The 25,125-nt window shown below is 52.4% G+C and overlaps 1 protein-coding gene across 7 annotated transcripts in view; it reads right to left on the reverse strand.

Moving 5' to 3' along the window:
• Syk (spleen associated tyrosine kinase) overlaps positions 1–25,125 on the reverse strand; it is a 65,486-nt gene that overhangs the window by 23,281 nt on the left and 17,080 nt on the right. For 5 of the 7 annotated variants that reach the window (XM_063227252.1, XM_063227253.1, XM_063227251.1 and 2 more), the window contains exons 2-3: positions 14,760–15,197; positions 13,046–13,206 (exon numbers count right to left, since the gene is read on the reverse strand). In XM_063227252.1, coding sequence (XP_063083322.1) covers positions 13,046–13,206; positions 14,760–15,173 — 575 coding nt within the window. In that variant the 5' untranslated portion in view covers positions 15,174–15,197. Of the gene's footprint in view, positions 1–13,045; positions 13,207–14,759; positions 15,198–23,524; positions 23,712–24,188; positions 24,414–25,125 lie in introns of those variants that run through there. The other 2 variants (XM_063227248.1, XM_063227249.1) reach the window with 2 other exon arrangements.

Genomic DNA, 25,125 nt, shown 5'->3' on the forward strand with positions numbered 1-25,125 from the left:
AGGTGCCCAGGGACCCCTCAGAGGGACAGGCAGCCTGCAGGCAGTGCTCACCGCACTGTCTCAGCTGGGGTAGAAACCAGTAAGCTCACAACAGGAAGTGCTCAGAGGCTTGGGATGGACCATGGCTAAGCCCAGCAGGCCTGAGGAGACCAGGCTCAGTGGGCAACAGGGTGGAGCGGACGGCCTCGTCATCTGGGTCTGAGACCTCCCTGTGTGGTCTCCCTGGGGGGTTGCCAGGGGTGTCTGGGTCACAGGCTAATCAGAGCCCTCTGGGGTGCAGACAGAGGGACATGTGAGCTTCGGCTCCCCAGATCCCTCTTCACTGCATTCCCTGTGCTCTTACAAGAGCAAAGCCAGGATTTAACGTGCCTACGACACAGTCAGGTGATGTTCCTAAGAAGAAAATGTCATCACAATGAAGGAGACAGCATGGGGGCCAGAGGCTCTGCTGTCATTGTTGTCCCAGGTGACATTCAGTGCCACTGCAGCCCACATCCTGGTGAACTGAGACTCCAGAATTGGCAGCAGTGGAGGAACACACCCACTGTGCCACCATGATGGCGGGAGAACTATGGGAGGACCGGGGCACCAGGGCTGCCGGGAAGATCTGCAGGGTCCGTGGAGGACACAGTCTCTCTGGGACTGGAAAGGCATGAGGCGGACGTGACCCCAGCTGTCTCTGGCCCTTCCCAGCTCCGGAGGTGAGTGACCAGGAAGCCTCTTCAGTCCTGGCCTTCACAGAAATGAGGATGTGGAGGTCCCTGAGCATTGGGCAACCCTTCCAGGCCCCTGCTCGGGAAGAGCCCAACTGTCCCCTGCCTCTGTGTACTGGGGGATTTCTACTGCCTCTGTGGGGTTCATCAGGTCACAGCTATGGGCACACAAAAGTCAGGCAGGTTTTGGCACCGGACGTGACCACACTTCCCTTTCCCCCGCTGTGTAGACACATCTCAAAAAATTTACCCAGCACTTGAAAGCTGATGGGGCACGGGAAGCTGAACTTTAAAAACAAGTTTCTTTTCAAGTGGTGCTTGGCCAGGCACAGTGGTCGCTTCCCTGCACACTGGCTGATGGGGGCAGCTGACCACAGTGAAAGATGCACACTCAGACCCCCGAGGCCGGCAGGTAGCTACTCTGAAACTTCCCCGCTGTAGAAACAGGACATCCTCCCAAACCACCCATGTCACCATCACCCTGAGATGTGAAGTCGACCACCATGGTCACATGGCCAGTCAGAGCAGGCTACCAGTAAACCAGAAAAAACCCAGACCACACAATGAAACGTTTTTATGTGAATAGAGAACTGAATCTATTTTATGGGGAAGTTGTTCTATAATACAGGGTTATCCATGCTTATTTTGTTTATCTTATAAACACCTGTGACCCGTGGAATAGTTTGGGTGGATAAAGAACTATATAAATAATAGACTAGTAAGAATTTATGCATGCGCCTAAGGTGGATAACCAGAGGCCACACCAAAATGCTGTTTTCCCTTCCTTAGAGTCCTTCAACGGCTGAGATTTGAAGGCCATGCAGATAAAAATGAGATGAGCGCTGCTAAGTCCATGTCCACTATGCACCAACCCACCTTGCCACAAACCCAGCCTGGTTGTTTCCTGTTAACACTGATGTGCAATCTGGGCCCGGAAGCATACACCTGCAGTCCCAGCTAACTGGGAAGCTGAGGCAGAAGGCTCATTTGAGCCTAGTTCAGACCAATCTTAGTTACTTATTAAGACTCTGGTTCTTAAAGAAATGAGTAAATAAAAGTCAACAATGAGCAAAAGCTCACATAGAAAATCACACATGAAGATGGCACAATTCACTTCAGAGATTGGCAAAGGCAAGTGAAAATCACAGTGATGCCACCGTGTGCTCACACTGCCAGAAATCTAAGAGACTCAGAAGTGTAAGAACGGTGCTTCTGAGAACGGTGACCAGGGAGCCCTCGTGCACTGCTGAGGGGGCATCCAGCCCCATCACGAGACAGTTCGGATGACTTCCTGCATCAACGGCCCCACCTCCAGGGATGTCTCCAGGGCACATGCGGCCATGCTTTTAGTGGTTTTCTCTGTGCTTATCAAATACCGAATACAACCTCAGTGTTCACTGACCACCGAGTAAACACGTCACACTGTAGATCTACTCGTAGAACGGAATATGCTAGAGCCAAAAAATGAAAGCAACGACAATTACACAAAGTCTCACTGACAGAAAACACATCCGAGACCCACATACTCGAGGTCTCCCATGGGCAAACAATTGAGTTCAGAGACATACAACTAGGTGGTAAAAATAAAGTGAAACACAAAGACAAACACAGAAGAAAGCCCATACACGTTAGGGCACAACAAGCACATGAGTCTGGAAGTGGCCTCTCCAGCGGGACGGCGTGGGGCAGAGAAGGGTCCTCAGCAGTGCGGGCTGCCCGGCAGTCAGTCGCATCTAGACAGTTTTGCATCTTCCGGGCTTCAGGGCTCACAGTAAGCACGGCACAAAGGGCACCATGGCAGGAGGTAATGGAGACCACCTCTCCATCTTGGAAGATGATTCTTGCAAAGGCTCCCATGGAACAGGTGCTGCCGGCAAGTCCCTCTGTTCGGCCGGCCATAGCACAGACTGCTCGGGGGTAACCACCAGGTGCAGCTGGTGCCGTGGACAGGCAGCCCAAGCAGTGCCCAGCAGCTGGCAGGAAGTGAGGGCAGACAAGGGAAACCCACAGGCCTGGTGTCTGTAGGTGGCACCGACCAGAAGGTCCAGCCGCAGTAACGGCCAGCAACAGGGAGGTCGCTGCCAGCTGCAGGCAGGGCCTGGGCTGGGCGAGTTTTAATTTCACATCTGTGTAAGCTGGTGTGGAAATTGCCTCCTGGTTGCTCCTCCTGCCCTCTGCTGTTACAGAGCAAGCCATCCTTGGGGGCGCCATTGGTGCATGCATGAATGTGTGCGCCAGGCCAACAGGGATAGCCAAGGCAAGTCTGTGTGTCCTGTGTGATCAGCGCACCCGGACGTGGGCCAAAGCCCTTGACTACTTTTGAATGCTTCTGACCCAGTGATTGACTCAGAAGCAGTAAGCTGGCAGCTTTGGAGTCTGCTGGGATTTCTGAGGCTTGGAATCAAGATCACGTTGAGAAGTTGTACGGACTGGCCTAAAGGCCTTGTGTTGCCTGGGCATCCTCCTGGGTGGGCGGCCGCGGCCCCCGGCCCCTTGCAGAGGTGAGGTAAGAGGCAGGGCAGGCCCCTCCTCAGCCCCCTCATGCCCTCTGGGTGAGGGATATGTGACCGTGATGCTGGGCACGAATGGTGACATGAGGACCAGGAGGAGGTGGGGCGTTTGGCCCACAGGCTCCCTGAGGCTCTTGGGATGTTACTGGCCCTGCCAACAGAGCAGAGGAGGGAGGCCCAGCCCAGCACAGCAGAGGTTCTCATGAGAGAGCCTGTGACAGAAGTGCTCATGAGCACTAGGAACTATGGGCAGAGCAGGGAACTTCTAGACAGGGCATCAGATGGCAGGCGCCTGGAGTTGGCTGTGTGCATGGGGAGAAATTCACCATAGCTGTACAGAGCCAGGGCCAGGGCCACACTGAGGGGTGGGCACCCTCCCGAGAGCCATCAGGCCCACATGGTTTCTCCAGGTAGGGGCATGTGCATGACCACAGAAGGCCTGCTGAGGGGCCTCAACTCGGGAGGGATGCGAGTGTTACCAAAGCCTCAAAGACAAAGGAAAACATGTCGGGTATTTTTACCTCCAAACATAGCAATAAGCTGAGTATGATGGTGCATCCCTGTAACTCCAGCACTCAGGAGGCTGAGGCAGGTGGATCCCTGTGAGTTTAAGGCAAGCCTGGGCTATACAGTGAGTTCAAACCTAGCCTGCACTACATAGCAAGGCCCTGTCTCAAAACAAAACAAAACACCAAACAGCAACATGTAGGTCCACTGAGGCACACTCCACACAACCACTGAAAGCAAGATAAGGCTGGAGCACGGGACATATCTGGGGCTGTGCTGCTCCATTTGAACACCTCCCCCTCCTAAACATTTTATTCTGGTGTCCGTCTGCTCCCCTCTCTCTCCTCAGTCTGCTCTAGTTCACCAAGGTGGACTAGTTCACAATGTCTCTCCAAGCTCTGTGGGGACTTTGATTGGCACCAATGAACTGGTATTGACACCACCCACAACTGCCTTTGAACCTTACCCTCAGACAGGCTGCAATGCTTTGTGCTGATCTATGACTGCAAAACCACATACAGCGAGTACAGAGGCCTTTTTTGATCAATCATGACAGCGTTCGAGACAAAACTGAGCTGTCACTGTGTAAGGGAGGCTGGTGGCAGCCCGTCTCATTCACGGATAAGTAAGGAGGTTTCTCCTGATGGCCACAATTCACTTCTGAAGTGTGGGCATCAAATGAAAATGAGTTAAAAACCACAGCAGAGAAAGGGGGTACAAAAAAGTAGGTCTGTTCTAAAGGTACAAACCAAGCAACACCTCTGCAGTGGGCAGGATGATCCCCTAGGCCAGCAGCAAAGGGACACCTGGACATGAGATTTCCATGCAGAGCATGAAAACCTCTTTGTTTTTCAATGTGGTGGAAAGAATCCACAGCTCCTATAGATGAGTGTCTCACAAAACAAAGGGAATGAGTCGTGAGAAAAGGCATGGCGAAAAGGGAAGAGGAGGAGCTGGAGATCAGTGGTCCTTGACCTTTAGTACGAGAGCGAGATGGAATAGGAACTATGTGAAATACTTAAGGAAATAAAAGATGGAAGTATAAAAGTTACCAACTGATAAAATATCCTAGAAAATACCAGAGATGTTTGAAAAATGAATGTGCTAGGAAAGTTCAACTGATAAAAAAAAAAATCCATGAATGAGTAGAACAGAAAATTAGACAAGAGAAAGCCTAAGTCAGTGACAGATGCAAGCCCAGTGGTGTCATGCATAGACAGCACATAGAAGAAGGTAATGAAAAGAGAACTGAATACACAGGATAAATTAGGATACATTAGGAAGGTCCAAAACACATCCAACTGGCACCTCTGAAGGAAGAAACGTAATATGCGAAGACAGAAAATACAGCAAAGTATGTGTCAGAGCTGCTGAAAGAGTCATGGCCGTAGGAAACACAGACACCCAAGAAGGACCAGGCGAGCCTCACACCTGCCACCTCTGGTGTCTCCTTAATGACTCAAAGTGAAACAGTGATGGTGGTCACCCACTGTCTCCCACGCCCCACTCGGACTCCTGAAACTGTGGATAGCACAGCACTGGGCTCTGTGGATGCTAAGCACCACGCTTTGTGTACTTAGCACCCCATGGCTTCTCTTTGACACAGTTGGACTCCCAAGATCACTGCTTTTCCTCGAGCCATTATAAAAGAAAATAGGGTGACTTGAGCACAGGCCCTGAGACAGCTTGCAGGGAATCTGATAACCGAGAAGGCTAAAGAGGTGACTAGCGGGTGCATAGCATAAACAACACAGAGACGTAAGACGAAAATGAAACCCCCATTCCAGGGGGAATGAGACAGGCAATCGCAAGACTGCTACTAAGAACACCTAAGAAAGCATCTGGACTATTACAATTCCTGGAACTTTCCATATAATATTTTCGGAACCTAATTCACTACAGGAAACTGAAATCATGGGACATGAAATCATGGATAAGAGCGACTGTTGTAGTTTGCACATTTTATTATTGAGTGAAATGTGATTCAGAGAGCAGAACTAGGTATTGTGTTTAAACCCCAGAGCTCTTATGCAGCAGGCTGGGGTTACTCGTGACTAGAGTGTCCTTACTGCCTCCCCAGACTGTCTCTAAATAGATGCGGCTTCACACTGTTACCATCTCACAGCCAAACAGGGCAGTGTTTGCAGAGACATTCACGCTGGCACGTGCCACCGCAGGTCCTCGGGTGAACTGTGGAAATCTTAAGGGATCACTGCTCTTAATCCAGCTGACCCAGGCATCAGCATCTCGAACAGACGTGAGTGTCCCACGGCCTCAGCAGACTTTCAGAACTCACTGGAAGGGGACACTCACACACCCTCCGGTCTTCACTCTGTGGCCTTACACGGGTTCTGGGGTGCTGGCCCAGGCGTCACCTGACTTGGCTGCAGCACCAGGGCCTCTCTGTTTGCTGTACACCTTGGGGTCCTGGTTTCATGGCTGTCCTGTGGCCTCCACCCAGTGAGACTTCAACTCCGCCCACGTCTACCTGGCAGCTCCTCCACACCAGAGCTCAGCATGCCACCTCAGGGAGTCAGTAGGGGGACTGGGGTCTGACACGGTCCACCTGGCCCTTCTCTCATGCAGCCAGCGCATCCTGCTCATGCTGATGATGTCGCCATTGGGACGGCAAATCACAGGGCCAACTGTTTCCGATGGCCTTTTATCTGGTCTGACTTCCTCCCTACCACACGCAGCAGCGCAAGGCAGCTTCAGCCATACGTGGGTCCCCGAGCCAGCACAGACCCTCCTCCACCCCGAATATCCTCCTCCTCACTGACGCTCTCCCTCGCCCCATCAGTGGCTGAGAATGCCCCTTTGCCTGGAAGATCCTACACCCTGCGACCCTGTCCTGTGGCTGGGGGTGCTGCTTGTGAAGAGGACGGAGCCGTCCTTGTTCCTGGGGTATCCAGAGCAAACCCAGTGAGGGACAGCAAACACATAGACACAGTGAAGACAGAAGAAGCCAGGAACCCCGCCACGGACACCTGTCACATGTGGGTGGCACTGCAGCATGTGTGCCACATGTGACATCTCCCCCATGCAGGAAGCAGGATGGGGAGGTCACGTCTGTGTCCTTGGCACAGCCCCAGAGCCCACTGTGCTGCCTGGGGCTCCCTGGTTGGATGCACATGGAATTTCTCAGCTGAGGGTGTTTGGTGTCCCTTTTGGTTTTCTACCACATATATCAAAAATCAGAAAGTAGAAACTACAGTGCAGTGTCCTTTAGTGATTAACGGGTTTGATGCTCCTCTTATTTATAACATTACTTAGCTCTTCTGTGTTTTAAAAGTCACCTAGAACTTGCTCTTGGCTCTAAGATTTGCAAGGGCTCTTGGCCAAAAGCAATAAAATACTAAACACAACGAAAGTGACAATCCTGTGTTTCAAATCCAGTATGCTGTGGGATTTCAGGCATTTTTACTGTAAGACAATTCACACAACAAAATGAAAGATACGTCCCCTCCTGTTCCATCATGAGTGCCACACTGGGAACCAGCCCTGCACACTGGCTCAGCTCTCTTCTCTGCCCATGGGGCTCCAAGGCACTCGGGCCCCCACATCCCCCTCAGAGCCTCGCCCTGCGGTGGGGCCCAGCAGGGTGGCCTCATGGCCTCCGGCTCACACACGCTTTGGATAAGACCTTTCAGTCACAGCAGCAGAGACCACCCTTTCCTCCACTTCCATGGCTCAAAGTTGACAGGGGCCCTAAAAATCCACATGGCATTACTAATTGTGAGCTGTGACTCCAGAGGACGGACCGAGCTATCTGTGTCCTGTGTATAGAAGCAACACTACTGGATTAGTTTTGAATAAAGAGTTGGTCAGCACATTGCAGTTGTAAAGCCTTTAGAAAATAAAGGGCATTGAGCTGTGTCAGGAGCGGTTAAAACCTTGTCTAAATGACAGTGCTTAGCAGCTTTAAAAGCAATGGTGACTTTTTCTCATTTAAAAAATACATTCTTCTTTGTACTTTATTTTGTGCTTTTAAAAAAGGTGAGTCTACATATTGAGCATGCTTTGTGAACCTCACCCAATCTGCCTCTATGTTTGGGATAGATAATTTTTGGTAGATAAGTTCTGTTCTCCTTTTCTGACAAATTCACTTTGTGGTCATCACATTCTATTGGTGACCAACAAACCAGAGGTGCTGGGGCACCCACACCCTGCTGCACCCTGCTGCCTTGGTCCCCACCTCGGCAAAGGCAGAGATGGGACACCGGCCACTGGACACAAGTTGCAGGAGGTACTGTCTGGCGCTGAGATGGTGGTTGAGTGCCGTCTTTACTGAACAGGGGCTTGCAACACTGAACTGCAGAGCAGACCCAGTGGGTGAAGTCTGTCTTCACATGGACCACCCACACCTCTGCAGGCAGGGAACACCTGGAAGGCCTGGACAGCACCGTGCTGGTGTCTCTGAGACTCTGCTCCCTGCGCTCACTAATGGGTCTTGTTCAGGCCTTGCTCATGAAGCACCTACAGAGCCTGGTTTTATGCCTCACACGTGCACACACATCAACTCATTTTAAACTACCCTCTGTGTTAAGAATCACAAAAACTATGTTCTATTTCCAGGTCAGAGAGCCCTGAGGTTCCTCATAACAGAAGACTGGAGGAGGATGGACTGGGGGGCTCAGGCAGGGTCCTCTTGGCTGCAAACCCACCGTAGGGTGGCTGGAGCACTGCAGAGACCAGGCTGGCGCCTCACCAAGAGCAGAAGTGCTGGGTGTAGACCCACACAGGCAGGGGAAGAGCGGTGCCCCAGCTCTGGACAGGAAATCAAGCAGAGAAAGGTCTGCTGACAGCTTTTGCTCTCCAGCTGTGTCCTTTTTGCAACTTGGCTCAGGGAAAATGTTTCTCTTATCTTGGGTTTGGCACCTCCTCTGCAGTTCCACAGGTGGGCACCCACAGGGGTCCACCCCAGACCCTAGGATCTTCAGACCCTCAGATGTGCAAGACTCTCACAAACTGGTATAATAGATACACAGAACTTGTACACACCTCCCCAAACACTTTAAAACGTGTCTAGATTTCTTATAACCTAAGAGAGTGAAGTGCTGGGTAAAGAGAGGCTGGACTGAATTACACAGGGCGATAACGACCTCCAAAGTCCCCACAGGTTCAGTGCCAGTGCAGGTCTGCAAAGGTGCTCTGATCACAAATGGAGGTGGAGCCCTGGATTCAGAGACAACTGTGCTTCCCTATCCCTCTCCACCACCCAGCTCTTGACTCTGCACACAGTCAGCCACCATGGCCTTCCAGCCGCAGGAATGGAAGAGCCACTCTACAGACCGCCAATCCACGGATGGACCGCTATACCAGGGGAATCACTGGGCCTCCCAAGCACAAGAGCAGAGGCAAACCCAGAGGCCGTCACGCCCAGAGTACAGCAGCCGGAGTCCAGCCCAGGCCCTTGCCTTCCACCTTGTTGCTGTGCGTCCCAAACAAGAGGACAGAGCTGAGTCATGCTCCCCACAGCAGCTTGCCAGAGGAAAAGGGCGTGTGCAGAAATGCCACAGAGCCCTGTCACCACTGCGCTGAGGACCAGGGCTAGGAGGAGGTAGGGTCTGCCTGGGGCTGATGCAGGGCATGGTGGAGAAGCAGGGACATCTGCCCTTGTCCTGTGGCCTCTGCAGCACAGGCCGAGCTGTCTCCTGACCTACATGAAATGCAATGCCTGAGCTTGGGTACAGGAATGCAAAGGCCTGAAATGCCTCCAAAGCAAGCCACACCCTGTGGTTGTACAGCTCCCTGCTGGCCCAGGATCCATCTGCCTGTGCACACCCTACCCTTCCCACAGGGAGCCGACCTTCCGAGGTGGAGTCCTCTGTGTCCTGCCTCATCTCGCCCTGCGCAGTGGTGACGGCCTCCTGTGGTGGTGGTGGTGGGGGGACACTGCAGGGCTCCGGGGTGCTGTTCCTGCTTGGGAAGAACCTTCCTGAGTGCTGCCCAGAGCGGGACCCCAGCCCTGCCTCAGCCCCACAAGCCTTCTGTGCAGCCAGTCCTCTCTTAATAGGAGTTCTGTGTCCAACCGCAAGTGAAACAGTTGGGAAAATACCTGTGTCTGCACCCAACACGAGCAGACTTTTCTCTTGTCTTTACTCCCTAGACCACACAATATGGCAACTTCCGCAGCACAGATCGCTCAGGTACGATAAATAATCCGGGAGTGAGGAAAGTATTGAAGTAGCTGTGTGTGGGCTCTGTGCAAACGCCACACATCTAACACAAGGGACTCCGGCACTGTTGATTTTCGGGGTCCTGGAGCGTCATCCCCAGAGGTATGGAGCAAAGGCTGAACTACACAGTGTTTTTTATTTTTTTAGAACTTATTTTTGTGGTACTGGGGATGGAAACTAGGGGGCACTGCCTCTGAGCCCCATCCCCTATCCCTTCAAAGTTGTCTCTTTCTTTTGATGTAGTGTCCCCCAAATTGCCCTGCTGGCCTCAGATGTACAGTTCTCCTATTCAGCTTCCCTGTGGCCACCAGGGCACCCAGCCCTGTAGTTCTAACTGCTTGGCGTCCCCTTTCCTCACTAAGATGCCAGCTCCATGCATGCAGATAATCACAGGTCTAACGTCTCCAGTCCCAGGGCCCATGAAGGTGGCCCAGCTTTTAGCACCTTGGGTAACTACTGACCCAGCTATCCCAGGTCACAGCAGGGTGAATGGGTAAAGTCCTAGGAAAGTCCCAAGACATCCTATTCAGAGGAGGCTGCAGAAGATGTGAACAAAACGGGAAGAAACTGATGGCTGCGGAGCCCTCACTCTCCCGGGATGAGTGGCCTTTGGTGACCCCTGCTTTGATAAGTGAGGATACCCAGCAGCTGTGGAAACCCATGCTGGAGTCAGCGCTGACAGGAATTGTGGCATTCGCTAGAAGTTGGAGCATGGTACGAAATGACCCATGAGCAGGCCGGACTGGAATTATTCCAAACCAAGCACAGGGTCTCCTGCAACCTGGCTCCTCTCCACCATGGACACGCAGTACCTGCCAGGACGCAGGACAGACTCACTCATACCACATGCACAGCCACAGGATCCTTCCAGCTCAGCAGCCCGTGACAGAAGTGCTCATGAGCACTAGTAACTATGCAGGAGATCCTGGGACAAGAATTTCCAGGTGCTGATGATGGAGAAAGAAGATATAGTAGCAGAGAAAGGAAAGCTCAGACTGGCACTGAAGCACACATACCATGCTGCGAGCCTGGCGAGCATTCCACCCAGTCTTCAAAGGCCGCAGGAGGGAGTGTCACTCACTCCAGAGAACCAAATCTCAGAAAAGATGATTCTTAGCCCAAGTCATATGGGTTGTGTGTGTGTGTGTGTGTGTGTGTGTGTGTGTGTGTGTGTAACCAGGGAAGGCTACAGCTGAGCTTCAGCTACCACCTACATATCCACCCCAGGATAAGCCATGTGGCTGCGGCAGAAGCTGAGAAGGAGATGGGGCAGGGGTGCGGTGACACCGGGAGAAAGCCAAGTGCAAGAGCACACAGAGGCTGGTGCCACATAGTGTCCATGGGCAGCTGCAACGCTAGGTGGGACAAGAACCCAGTGGAGGAGCTCGACTAGGGGACTTGGCGAAAATCCGTGTGCCCAGGCCAGGGGAGCGCAGTGCATCTGAGCTCATGCTGTGGCCAATGCGAGTACAGGGCACTGAGAATTACCTGCCCACAGGTGCCCTGAGCCTTGAGCTGGTGCTGGGTGCACCCTGAGGGGGCCTGAGAAGACACAGAGGCTGGCACTCGAAGCCTCTGGAGTTAAACACATCCCCATCTCCGAGGGGACAGTGATCACAGAGGGTACCCTCAGCCCCTCCCTCCCCCCCCAGCTGCTCCTGGCAGCCTGAGAGGTATTGGGTGCAGAGAGAAGTCTGTGGGTTGCTCCCGCATTCGGGTTCCAGCTCCTGACGCATGGAGACGCCCATCTGCAGCCCAGGACATGCGTGCCAGAAAGGGTGGAAGATGCCTAGCCTCGGAGGAGTTGAGCCGCTGTGTATGCACCAAGAGACAGCACCCTGCCCCCACCCAGCATCACTGCCAGCACCTGGGGCTGCCTCACTGCATGCCAGGCTGGGCCACTTCTTTGGCTTTTCCTTTAGGATTATGTTTAAGAATGTTGCTTGAATCAGAACAATGAGGAAAATTCACTCAGCACCTGGTTACTCGGAACATACCCCTTCTCTAGGAAAAGCCCCTGGCATCGGCTGGGTGTTAACCTGTGTGCCCAACCAGCTGCACCCTATTTCCAGGGAAGTCCAGCGGCAGGGGTGCACCAGTGGAGCATCCCCAGGGGCCCAGGGAGCATCTCTGAAGGGGCACTGCGTGGAGACAAAGGTGGGCAAGTGTGTCCCCTGCTGGCAGCGCCACTAAGTCATTGCGGCCTTGTGCTGGGGAAGGAGCTTCGCCTACAGCAGAGGCACCTGATCAGTTCTGGGTTCTGGCCCAGCTGGCTCACACCTCCCTGGAGCCTCCTGACACCTAGGCTCACATCAGCTTCCTCAGGACGAGGGTCAGAAACCAGAACTCACCCTCAAGGCCAAAGACCACGACCTGCTCTATCAAGCAGCTTCTGGCCATGTGTGTAAGCTAGGCCTGGATATTTTTTTTAACTATCTGCCCAAGGAAAACCAGAAATTACATGAGACTTGGGGGACGCTGGAGTGAGCAAGTTGTGGTGCTCACATTTTTGTCAGAGCACCAGCTGGTCTGTGTCACACATTTGCCCTGAAAAGAAGGATTCAGGTTGAGCGTCTCTAACCTGAACTCTGAAATGCTCCAAAACCTGGCACTTTGAGCATCAGTACTGCTATCACAAGTGGGAAGTCCCCACCTGATTTATGCGATGGTCAAAGCACAGGTGGGATAAAATCAGGGCATGAAACCACCTTGAGCCATGTGCAGAAGGTGCCTAGGTAAATGCAGAGTGCAGATTTGGGCCCTACCCCCAAGAAATATCATTGGCTATGTGAAAACATTCTAAAATTAGACAAAAACCCAAGTGCAGGGCACTTCTGCTGCTAAGCGTTGTGGAAAAGGAATACTCATCTGTGTAAATCCCGTCCTCTCTAAATGTGCAATCCCCGCAGTACCCAATGAGGACATTCACTTTAGGATCAAACTGGGCAAAACAGACTGGGTCGCAAGTGCCCCCTCTATTTCAGAGCACCCCTAGGACAGACCAGCAGGTGCCTGTCACAGTGCTGGGTGGCACCTACACGGGAGTGGGTGGTGTCTACTTCCAGGGACATTGCATTACCCCTCGTTGTGCCAGCTGCCTGGTGGCAGGAGACAAAGGGAGAGACAGGGTACTCACAGGAACTTGCCATCTGTCTTAGATCCGATGAGGACGATCTGCTCAGACTCGCCCCGGGAGATATTTCCGTGGAACCAGGGCATCTTCTCGTGCGCTGTGGTGGCAATCAGCTTCTCCAGCTGTGGTTTCTGACTGATGATGGCCTGCTCCAAAGCCTGGCCCTGCCATGAGGAGGGAGAGATGGGAAAGTCGGAGAAACAAGTCACGTCCAGGCTACTCTCACTCATCAGTCACTGGCCATCAGGAAGTGTGCAGTTTGTGGGGCACGCACAGCCTGACCCCTGTGCAGGTGAGGACCACAAGAACATGACAACACAGAAGCCAAAGCTGGGAGAGCGCTAAGCGAACTGACTCCCTCACTTTCTTAACGGGAGAGAGGTAGGTCTTTCTGAAGGTGATTCATGAAAGGCCGTAGTTTGATGATTTACATTTATAAAGAAATCCCAAAGCAGTAACAGTGGAAACAGAACCACCCCAGACATCTGGCAGGCAGAGGGGAGACAGCTAGAAACGGAAGCTTGGGGCTTTGATCCCATCTCACGGACGCAGGCAGCGACAATGCAGGCAGCGACAGAAGCACCCGGAGCAAGGTGAGCAGAGCCAAGGCAGAGGGATGCAGAATCCACTCAGACGTCAGCCAGCACCACCATGGACACAGGCGACGACACAGGCAAAGCGCAGGACAAAAGAAGCCGCTCTGGATAGACTAGTGTTGTCTTCTGACGTGACACTCTGGAAAAGGTGGACAGTAGCGATGGAATTCGGATGCGTGGCTTCCAGAGGCTAGAGTGGGCAGGACACGGGCAGAGGGATGGAGCTCCAGTCACCAGGAGCCCAAGCAGGAGACTGGCATCCAGACCTGTGGGCTCCTGAATCACACACACTGAAGACTTTGGTGGCCGGGCTGTAGCTCAGTGGGACAGTGAGTGGTCATCACGTGTGGTCGTCAGCACGGGGAAGAGCACGAGCAGGATGTAAACTGCTGTGTCTGGTGTCACCTTTCAGGATGGACACTCTCCTGCGTCCAAATGAGACACATCCTTGGCATGGCACACAGTCCCCCAGCATTCATCCTGCAGACATGGTCCACAACCTTAGTGTAGAGGACCACAGAGTGTGCCACTGGCAGGATGGTCTTTGAACAATAGAAGTGGCCATGGGCAGTGCTGATTAAATAAATTCTGGGGTGCAGCAGGAAATGCCAGGCTGTCAAAGAACAGTGCCATGGCCACACGCGGGTGCCAAGAAGGCCTGCGAGGTCAGTGTGGCCCTGCTCAAGGTAAATGAAAGCCGGAGACACCAAGCAGGGACCAGTGGAGTGGGCAGCTGGTTTTCTGTGATGCAGAAACCCACATCACGGGTGTGAAGGGCCCCTCCCCGCGGTGGCCAGTGGCCGGTGGCCGTGGGACAGGAAAGACTGCTGGGCATGGCGGTGCCACCTGTGATGACAGTGCTGTAAGAGGCTAAGAAAGGGGCGCTGAAACTGTGAGTCTGCCTTGGCAATTTAGCAAAACCCCCGTCTCAAAATGAAAAATAAAAACAGGCTCAGTGAAAAGCCTCGGTGCTGTGAAAGGAAGGGAGGAAGGGAGGCAGGCGTGCAGCAGGCGGGGTCTGTTCTGTAGAGCAAGGCGCTCTAGTAGAGCAGGGTGCTCATTTGGGCGCCCAGAGTGGGCACCCAGGGACTGTGGGCAGGCGGCATGGCGGGTGAGCCCACCTGTAGGTTCCACGTTTGCTTCACATACTCCCTGATGAGGTTTTCCTTCAGGTCCTCGAAGGGCCCTGTCTTGGGCTGCACGCCGGGCGGCCGGTTGCAGGGCTTGCTGAGCAGGCAGACCAGGCCGTCGGGCTCCAGAGAGTGGTAGTGGCAGAGGTCGGCGGGGCTGTTGTGGGCGCGGCCGCCTGCGATGGCGTAGGTGCCGTTCAGCTCGCGCTCGATGGTGTAGTGGTGCGCCTTGCGCCCGTGCGCCACCGACAGCGCAAAGCCGCCCAGGTAATTGCGGCTCTGGCGCAGCAGGTACAGCCCGTCGGTCATGCCCTCCTGCACCAGGTAATCCTCTGCCTCCTCGCGGGTGATGTTGCCGTAAAAGAAGGGCAGGTGGCTGGCGCTGTCCGCTGCGCTGCCGGCCATGCCTGTGCCGGGCCTTCAGCACCCCTGGAGGCACAGAAAGGAGAGTGTGGTGAGGGCCCCACAGCAAGGCCACCGGATGGCACAGGGCCCTTCTTGTGATTCTGTGGAACTGTCTGCAGTCGCCACGGCCCTTCCCACGTTCAGCCTAGAGTGCAGGAACCATCCAGCTCCTTCCTGAGTGCAGAAAGTGAGGTCCTCCCAGAGTGCCCTGAGGTGTGGAAGCACCACATTTCCCACTGATAGAACACGGCTGAACAGGACGTCTCAACATGTGCTGAGCGGCCAGCCTCACCACCGCTGGCCCCTGCAGAGACAGCACATGTGTCCCCAGGCTAGCTAGAAGATTTCAACAGAAAGACCCTGCCACAAGGCATAGGCGACCCCAGAGAAGCCGGGTGTCTAGGCGCATGTTTATCAAGGGAGTATTTTACCAATCCAAAAGGCATCCAAAGAAGTTTGCACTGTAGCCAAAGGGGCTGGGTGTCCTTGGAAAAGAAGACCCTGATGCTGCTCATTCATCCAGAAGACAGCACTACCCCTTCCTGCTTCCCAGCTCTTCCCACCACACATAATTGACACACAGTCTACTCACACACCTCCTCACATGCACGCAACCCACTCACACAGCACATCACACACACACCACGCACACAGACACACGGTCTACTCACACACCTTCTCACACACACACAACCCACTCACAGGGCACACCACACACACACCATGCACACACACAATCACACAATCTACTCACACACCTCCTCACACACACACAGACACACTCACATGGCACACCACGCATACAGACACATGGTATACTCACACACCTCCTCACACGTACACAACCCACTCACACGGCACATCACACATACACCACGTATATATCTTGTCCCCACATAGATCGTGTGCACACACACACACACACAGAACCACATCACACACAAATAGCCACACCACCCATCATACACACTCACCATATACCAGATGCACCACACATCATATACACACACTGTACACACAAGCAAACACGCATGATGTCACACACACATATATGGGATACATAAATAAAACTATCCGGCCCATTGCTGCATAGCCTACACACACTGGTGGCCTGGTAAGGATGACAGAACTTCCCTTAACAATGCTCTGGCTGTGGCCCTGAACAGGAACGAGTGTTATCACAGTTTGGTCCTTTTGCTGTCCATGTCTGGCCACACTGCCCCTTTGTTATCCTCGTGTTCTGGGCCTGTGCTGTTCCCAGCTGCCACATTTTCCCCTGGTTGCATTCCACCTTCTCTGGCCTGTGGTCTCAACTCACCATCGTCCTCTTAGGGAGCGAATTCTGACGGTCCCATCTCAGGGTGCTGCCTCTGTCCACCTGGCTGCACCTTACCCGAATTTTGACAATCTTTTCATGAGGTTTACTAGATGTCCACAAAATACCTGCCTAATGGAAGCATGGGGTTTTGGGGGTGCAGAGTGGGGAGGGCTTCCACACTGCCATGTTGCTTTCCCAGTCAAAGTGCTGCATGTCCCGTTGCTATGCATTCACAGATCCCTGGAGACCACCAACTCCATCTTCTAGCTGCCCTGGCTATCCCTGCATCAGTGCAGCTTGGGTCTTGCCCAGGTTCACAGCTTCTTAGGCGAGGGAACCAATGCCAGCAAGCCTCAGGTGCCTCTGCTATAAAAAGCCTTTGCATCTGACTCCCTGCTGCCTCTTCTCCAGTCCCAGGCCTCTGTACCCCCAGAACACACAACCTACCCGCAGTTCTGCTTCCTCAAAACAGCTTTCCCAGGACCTGCCCACAGCAGCCACCCCAAATCAGTGCATTCCTCCCCCCTTGACGTCATCTCCATATCCTGGTCCACAAAACTTTATGTTTCTCAATTCCTCTTAAAAGGGCCACCAACTCTGATGCCGCAGATGCCACATCTCTGGTTTGTGCCCAGCGGTCCACTCGCACAGCTGTAGATGGCCCCAGGTGTCTGCCATCTACGTTTGGCTTTTGGAGGATCAAGTTTCCTTTTCACATGTGGTCACCGCAGTCTTCACCTCTATTTATACATTAGGACAGCTGCACAGACCCCACTTCCCCACCCTCTGCCATTTCCACCCATTTCCATCTGGCCTCTGTCACCGTGTTAAGTGGGGTTATTCAACCTTGGCACTCTGGCACTGGGGCTGGATCACCCTGTATTTGCCATGTATTCCTTGGGAGCAAACAAATTCCTGATTGAAATCCACTGGGTTAGCTGCCATGACCTAACCACAAATATAATGTGTGCTGTCTATGGCTTTAATCCTCACCAGTGAATTAGTGTGATCTAATTTGTTAGTGTCGTTGTTGACAAGTAGAAGGTGGGGAGGGTCAGAAATGAATGGAACCCACGTGGGTGGCCCCAGTAGCCTAGCAGACGGTAGAGCTAGGGTGCAGAGCAGGGCCTGAGGATGGGAAGGCAGGCGGTGCATCCCAGCTCCATGTGACCCAGACCTCTTCTAGGGAAGGGATCCCAATAATACTGAAGGCACGTCAATGAACTGCAGTCAGCATGGAGTGTGTGGAGGGTGCCCGTGGCAACTGGTACCTTGTGAGTGGGAGCTCAGGACAGAAAGAAGGACCAGGAAATGGTGAGATGCAGCAGAGAGCAGTAGGAGGGGCTGTGCATTCTGGGGAGAAAGACAGACCCAGGCACACCACATGAGGATGGCGCCCAGCCCACTGGAGGCGCAGCCTGAACCAAAGCCCGTGCTTGCTTCCCACAGAATCCTTCTAGAAACCGTCCCAGTATACAGTGAGGTGTTAAGTCCAGAAAGATGCCATATTTACTGACATACCTTGGTTCTGTCTGCCCAGGCCTAAGAATCCCTCGGGTGGCCTTCTGCAGGCTGAGGAAGGAACTGTTGCAATGCCAAGGAGCCCTACTGCACCTGTGGGCATCCTCCTGTCTTGCATATGTCTTATTTTAGGCTGCTGCATCGTTCTGAGCTGACCAGCTCCTTCAGACCTCCCCTTCCCACTGGACAATTACAGTCCACATGCACAGGCCCAAGGTGAGGCTGCCTCTCACAGGCACTGAGACTGGAATCTATCATTTGTCTTGTCAGACACAAGGTGTCTGCTGACATCTGAGTTCATTAACAGTCAGACTTCTGGGGAAGATTAGGGGCAGACACTTAGACCTGGGAAATCAGCTGAAGGGCTGCTCAGAGCCCATGACCATAGTGGAAGAAAATTTCATTACCTGCAAAGGGACAACCAGAGTGAATTTCAACACAGTGAACCTGGCTGAAGTCTAACACCCAGCTGGCAGACCCGCCTCAGCCTCACATTTTGTTTTTTTCTCCATGTCTCCCAAAGGCACTAGAATTGCCATCCTACTAGTGTAAACACATATACTGTTTTGTTCCTGCTGCCCAGAAGAGAGGCAATCTTAAGAATGAGTCTCCATCCTGCAAGGCTTGCTGGAGACTTAGAGTATGCACACAACAGGCAGCATCCAAGGTGGTGCCCGACAAGCCTCAAACGTGGGTCCTCATACCATCACACACTGATAGGAGGACTGCAGAGTGACTCATGGCAGGTCTGAGGCCAGCCCCAGCCTGATCATACAGAGCTACAAGTGCACTGCTTTCCCCGGGGAGCCTCGCCCTGAAGGCACCTGAGCAGGCTTGTGGGAGGCCAGTGAGGCCTCCCTGACTTGCAGCCAGGCTCCCTTGACAGCCCAGGGGCCACCTGGCAGAGGCTCCGCTGGCACCGTCAAACCTCCCGATGAAACTGCAGCCCCAGCTCACACCTGATGGCAACGCAAGAGACCAAAGTCAACCCAGCTGGTTCAAATGCCTGGCCATGAGAACCATGAGAAGCAGCACAGGACGAGTCTCTTATCCAAACTGCTTGGCAATGGGCTGTTCCAGAATTTTTACTTTTTCAGATTTCGGAACAGTTGCACATTTCTGACCAGATATCCTGGGGAGGTGACCCAAGTCAGAACATGAGGGAGAAAGGAGAAAGAAAGGGGGAGAAAAGAAATTAAGATGTGTTGTGTGTATGGATCAACTTCACAAAGCTATGCAGATACACCGTGCTGCTGGTGAGCACTAATAAAGCAGGAAAAAGGAGAAGATGCCTGACCTTAGCACGCGCATGGTGCACCTGCTTGCCTGTTCGCCCAGGTGCCGAGAAGCATCACAACTCTACCTGGTCTGCAGGCCTTGGGGCCTCACCACCGCTGTCACTGTCCTCTGGACTCGGTTTCATCTTAGCTAAAAAAGAGGCTAGGATTGCAGTCAACTCTTCGCTTCCTTTTCACTCTGTGTGTGGCTCAGGTAGTTGGTGTGTTTGTATTTTCTTCTTTTTATTTCCCTCTTTTTGTGTGTGACAGGGTCTTACATAGTGCAGTGCAGGTTGGCTTTGAACTCACAGAGATCCTTCTGTCCAGCCTCCCTGTCTCAGCCTCCTGATTACAGGGATTGTGTGTCACCATGTCCAACATGCATGTATTTCATTGAGGTATATTAACACTTAAATTGCATACATCATAACCAAAAGAAATTCATCTGCATTTCATAGACACATTACACATATCCTGAAGGTAGTGTCATACAATATTTTAAATAATTTTGTGCATGAAACAAAATTTTACAGTGTGGAATTTTTTTATTCGTGGCATTATGTCAGCACACAAAAAGTGTCAGACTTTGGAGCATTTGAGAGTTTGAACATTTGAACCCATACATGTGACCCCTCTTTTAAGCCACTGTGTTTAGGGTGACTCGTGAAGCAGCAAGACAACTAATCCCAAATGTCAACACAGCCCAGGGATCGGAGCAATCTGTGGCTGCAGAGCAGGTAGCAGAGGTCACAGCAGCACTCTAGCAGAGTCAGGCAGGACTCTCTGGAGTGTCCAGGATACGAAAAGGGAGGTCAGAAGGAAGGACCCTCATCGCCTTGTTCCCGTGTGCCTGTACCTGCCACCCTCCTCAGCCTTCTCGCATCTCCATGTCGACCTCGAGAGGAAGGGCAGGTGACAGGACTGTCTCCAAGCCCAGCAAGGGCCACAGCAGCTGAGCCTAGCGCTCGCAGATTAGGGGAGCAGGATCCAAGAAGAACCCACAGTCAGGACTCGGAACCCCACATTCTGTCATTCCTTTCTCTCTCCTCTCCTCTCTCTACTTCATCAGCATCAGTATTCTTGACTCTTAATTTTTTTTCTTACGCATGAAACAACATAGTCACTACTGTCTTTGCTCACCAGGAACTGTGAATTTGCAAATTCTGCACCTTTGCTTCCAGGGAAAACACAAGACTCAGTTCTTGGGAGACTTTGGTTATGTTTTTATTAACCAGTCAACAAATAACCTTGTTTTACCTGTGTTTCTATCTAGAGAAACTTATTTCATACATATCAGTTGCTGTTAGGAGCACAACAACACTGACTCATGCCTGTAGGAAGCGTTTCTAACATGCACAATCCCCATGCAAGGCACTTGGAGATACGAGGCAGCGCCTTATTGTGACTTTGTTGATGACTCATGATTTAACAATGCTCAGGGCCATGTTAAATTGTGAAGTCACCAACGAAGTCACAAGAATGCTCGAATGAAAGTGACCCTACGCAGAATAAGGAAACACCACCTGTTCACCCCACAAGAGCTGAACACAAAAGGCAGTGCCACCCTCTCCAACTTTAGCACATGTCTGAAAATTTCCACCATTTTATACAAATCCAAAAGTGATGCCACCATCAGGATGATTTTAGGGTTGTACATACATTTGAGTGAATAGGTAGATCTGGAAACAGGGGAGCCATGAACAACAAACACTGACTGTAAGTCATTTCTGCCTCTATCCCCAACCTTCCCTGCAGAGATCCAGCCTCCTTATAAGGATACATCATTTTGTTTTAGATGTTTTGGGAAAACCACCAATCTATATATAAGACTACACTTCTAAATACACTACTCCCCAAATCTACATTAAGTTCAGTGTTTCAGCTGGGCATGGACGTAGAGGAGGCAGCGTGGGTCTCTGCACTCTTTGCTTAATTTCCCTGTCCAACCTTGTCATCACGGGTCCTCAGATCTGTGAGTCAAGGCTTCTGCTTTTCTTGCTGCCGCTGAAGCATGGCTCCTGCAGGTGCTGCTCTCCCCCGCCCCCGCCCTCCGACTTCCTACAGTGAGCATGCGCAGCAGTGCTCTGCAGTTTACGAGGCCCCTCTGCCCACCAGCAGGGGGGTAACGCAAACCGAGGCAAAAGTGCGTGGCTCTGTGGGGAAACAACATTGGAAGGTAATTTCTGCCAAATTCACACCATTTGAGGAACGAGATGGAGAAGATGCAAATTTAGGTTTATCACTCTTGAAACCACACAGCCACCCCAATGCAAAGCAACCCCATTCAAATGCGCTGGGAGTTGCCTTTGCAGCCTTAAAAAAAAACCCACTTAAATGAAAAATTTAAGCGTCAGGACTTGGCTAAAGAGACAGTTTCCTTGTGGGTTAGACTGATTTTCCTAAGAGGAGGGATGAGTCCAGCCAAGCGGGAGGATCAGTCTTGCTGGGCTGCTCCGCGGCAGCCTGGTTAGTCACTGGGAAATGATCAAGCAGAGGCACACTGGCCAGGACCACGCCACTCAGCACGTGGCCCTCCAGACAGCCCCGCTGGCCTGCATGGGTAATGGGACCCCGCCCTCTGCCCCAGGGTCTCATCCCAGGAGAAGACACAGAACAGGGGCAGGACGCAGGCCTCAGCTGGGGATGGAACCCAGCATCTCTGAGCCCGAATCGGCCTTGTGTCTGCCCCGCTTCATGACCACATATGAGCAGGCCCCGAGGGCCTGTCCCAGAACACCAGGGACACAGACGCGTGGCCCCCAGGGGAAGCCTGGACTTCACTCACTCTGTGGACCCTTCCGGGTCCTTTCTCTGGGAGCAGGCACAGGGCAATTCTTAGAATATGGGGACCCACACTGCTGACATGAAAACTAAAAGGAAGGCTGCCAAGCACAATTTTACCGTCATTTAGAAATACAGGTGCAATGCTTGAAAACATCCTCTAAATCTTCAGAACCAAATTCTTTTGCTGCATCTTTGGAACCTGGAAGGCCTAAAAATGCACAAAGGAAAGGCTAACCTAGCCCAGGCAAGTCTGACCCATCTCCACCAGGCTCTGGGCATTTTCAGGCTCTAAAGAGATGCTCCCAAATCCTGTTTTACAGCTGCCTGGATATAATTCCCACACATCACATTGTTCCTTGATGCCCACCCGAATGTTATCTTTCAATATTCAGGGCTACACATAAGCCTCCAGCCTACCTACTTTAAAATGTAAAGTGTTAATTCAGTTCATGGGCCCAGTGAGCGACAATCAGGTGCTAGTTGTAATTTTAGGTGCCATTTGGACTGAAAAGAGGCCTCTCTGACCACATGCAGAGAGGAGCAGCTCCCGGGAAGGAGTGGGGATCCAGCTAAGAGGCCCCTTCCATCCTAAGACAGTGTGTGTCACATTCTCTGTCCGTTACACCTTTGTATGCATTGTGCTATGACTGGCTCAAGCCACGAGCAGACTGAGCTTCTGGGCATGAGCCCCAGCTCTCCATGCCTCTATCCAGAGCTTCCTTGGCCTCGGGCAGCTCCCATGATACATTCTGGAAATGTCACCCCAAGGTCTGCACAGCCCAGCGAAGAAGCCATGGACATAGCAGGCCTAAACTCTGAACAGCTGCGTGGTGATTTGTAAGCAGTCCAATGCACCAAACCTCTGTTGTGAGCCAGTATTTCACTCCCTGCATGGCATTCATGACTAGAGAATAACCAAGTTGACCTGTGCACATCCATGTTGGGAGAAAGGCAGCCAGGAGGTGAGCTGAGAGTCATCGGCAGAAAATCAAAACAGGAAGGAGAGGGCAGGACAGTCGCTGTGCCACGCTGCTGCTGGGTGGGATGCCCAGCCCGGGCCCACCCGTGGAACCCTCTCTGTGGCTCCTCCCCGCATAGCACAGGTGGCACGGGGGCTCAGAGGAGGGGGCCACATGGCCACGGCCTGCTGGGATGAGCAACTGCCTAGTGTGAGTGAGCCTCTGGGTTCAGTCACAACTGTGGGGCTACACGGGAGCTGGCATTCGCAAAACATTGACTGAATAGTGGGTTGAGGCCAGGATCACCCTGAAGGACAGGGCAGAGCTGCAGGCAGTAAGTCTGGACACGTCGAAGGTACCTGGCCCGTGAACTGTGCCCCACCAGCCACTCACCATCACCACCCACTCTCCTCCAGGGAAGACACAGCAACCGCCGAAACTACTGGACAAAAAGTATCTACCATGAAAATACCCTGCTCTTCCTGCTCTCACCTTTTCTGGAGAAAACCTCAGAGGCGGATGGACAGGGTAGTGAGGTGCTGTTCTAAGCCCAGCAAACCGAGGCGGTGGGGAGGCCGGGCCAAGGCTGCAGTAGACAGACAGCTGTGAGCAAGGTCAGCAGACAGGACTTCCATGTGACCCCAAAGTACGCCCAGCCTCTGGGCACCATTCATACGTTTCTGTCACTCCGCCTTTTTAGCACAACCTGAACAGGGACCCTGCAGCTGCCAGAGCAGCCAATCCAACCGATTTGAACAAAGACACACTGAATCTGGACTAGGAAGCCCTCTGAGTTTTGCTGAACGCATACAAAAACTCACTAGCCAGTTAAGAAGTAATTACAGGAAACTCATGACTGTAAAATATCCCAGAGGCCTATGATGGTCTCTTGAGATTTTATAGCTGTATCTTTCACAAACGTGACATGTAACTGTATAGCTGAGGCTTATGGAAAGTGGTAAATGGTAGGCCCAGGGTAGAAAGACGGTTCGGCCACATAGGACTGCGGACCACTGTTCAACGCCACAGCTCCTCTGCAGACAGTGGAGAGCACAAGCACAGCCACGAGCCTTAACACCCTCTTGTACATACCCACAGTGCCCAGGGTCCCCAGATCACACCGTCCCACCACAGGAGACCCCTTCGTCTCACCTACCTTCCTTTCCTAGATTCACACGTGGGTCTGCACGTGCCAGCAGCAGCCCGCATGGAGAGCGGGCAGGGCAGGGCAGGGCAGGGCAGGGCAGGATTCTCAAAGAGAGCTGTTGAAGTGGGGAGAAAGCAGAAACCTGGCCCAGCAGGCAAGAGGGTTTCCTGCTGCCGGACTGTGTCTGTAACTAGGGAAGTGGCCTTTCCTCAAAGTGTCAGTTTGCAAAACAAGTCAGAAAGCAGAAGTGTGGGGCCCTGCTGGGTGTGCTCGGCCTCCTCTAATTTCACATTCCGAGTGAAGCTGCACTCTGAGGACTGGGCTCCCCGCAGCCTATGTGAGCTGAAGAGAAGCCCGGGGACAGGGTTGTGCCCATTCACGCTCGATCAGCCAGGATATCCGCTTTCCCAGAGTTCCCCACTAAAAGGAACTTGGTCTTAGGATACAGCAAAACTTTCTTTTCTACTTTACATTGGCTAAAGGTTTGATGATCTCTTTATAACTTTAGTGAACCAACATGGATTTTACTTATTTCTCTTCTGTTTTCCTGTTTGCAATTCCAACTATTCTGCTTCAGTTCTTTTCTTCTTGATTAGGGCTTAATTTGATCTTCTTTCTGTAGTTTTCCTATATGGAACTGTAGGTTCTTGGCTGTATGTATTTCTTATATCTCATATACACTTCAGTCTGGACAGGGTTTGGGCGCGTGTCCCACGGCTCAGGGGCTGCAAGTGGGGTCCCAGTATCTCGCATGGCAGTGTTAAGATGGTAGACCCCTAAGATGCAGGCCCTACTGGGAGGTAATTAAGTCACTGTGGATGGTACCCTGAGAAAAGATTAATATTCATCTTGCATGGGTTACATCTCCAGGTCCTGAATTATTTCCTTCCCGAGTGGGTTGTTATAAAGCAAGGCCACCCTATATGTGTGATCTCTTCCATGTTAG

Source organism: Cavia porcellus, unplaced genomic scaffold (assembly GCF_034190915.1).
Source record: "Cavia porcellus strain 051 isolate PalLab524CR breed Dunkin Hartley unplaced genomic scaffold, mCavPor4.1 scaffold_17, whole genome shotgun sequence".
NCBI lineage: Eukaryota > Metazoa > Chordata > Mammalia > Rodentia > Caviidae > Cavia > Cavia porcellus.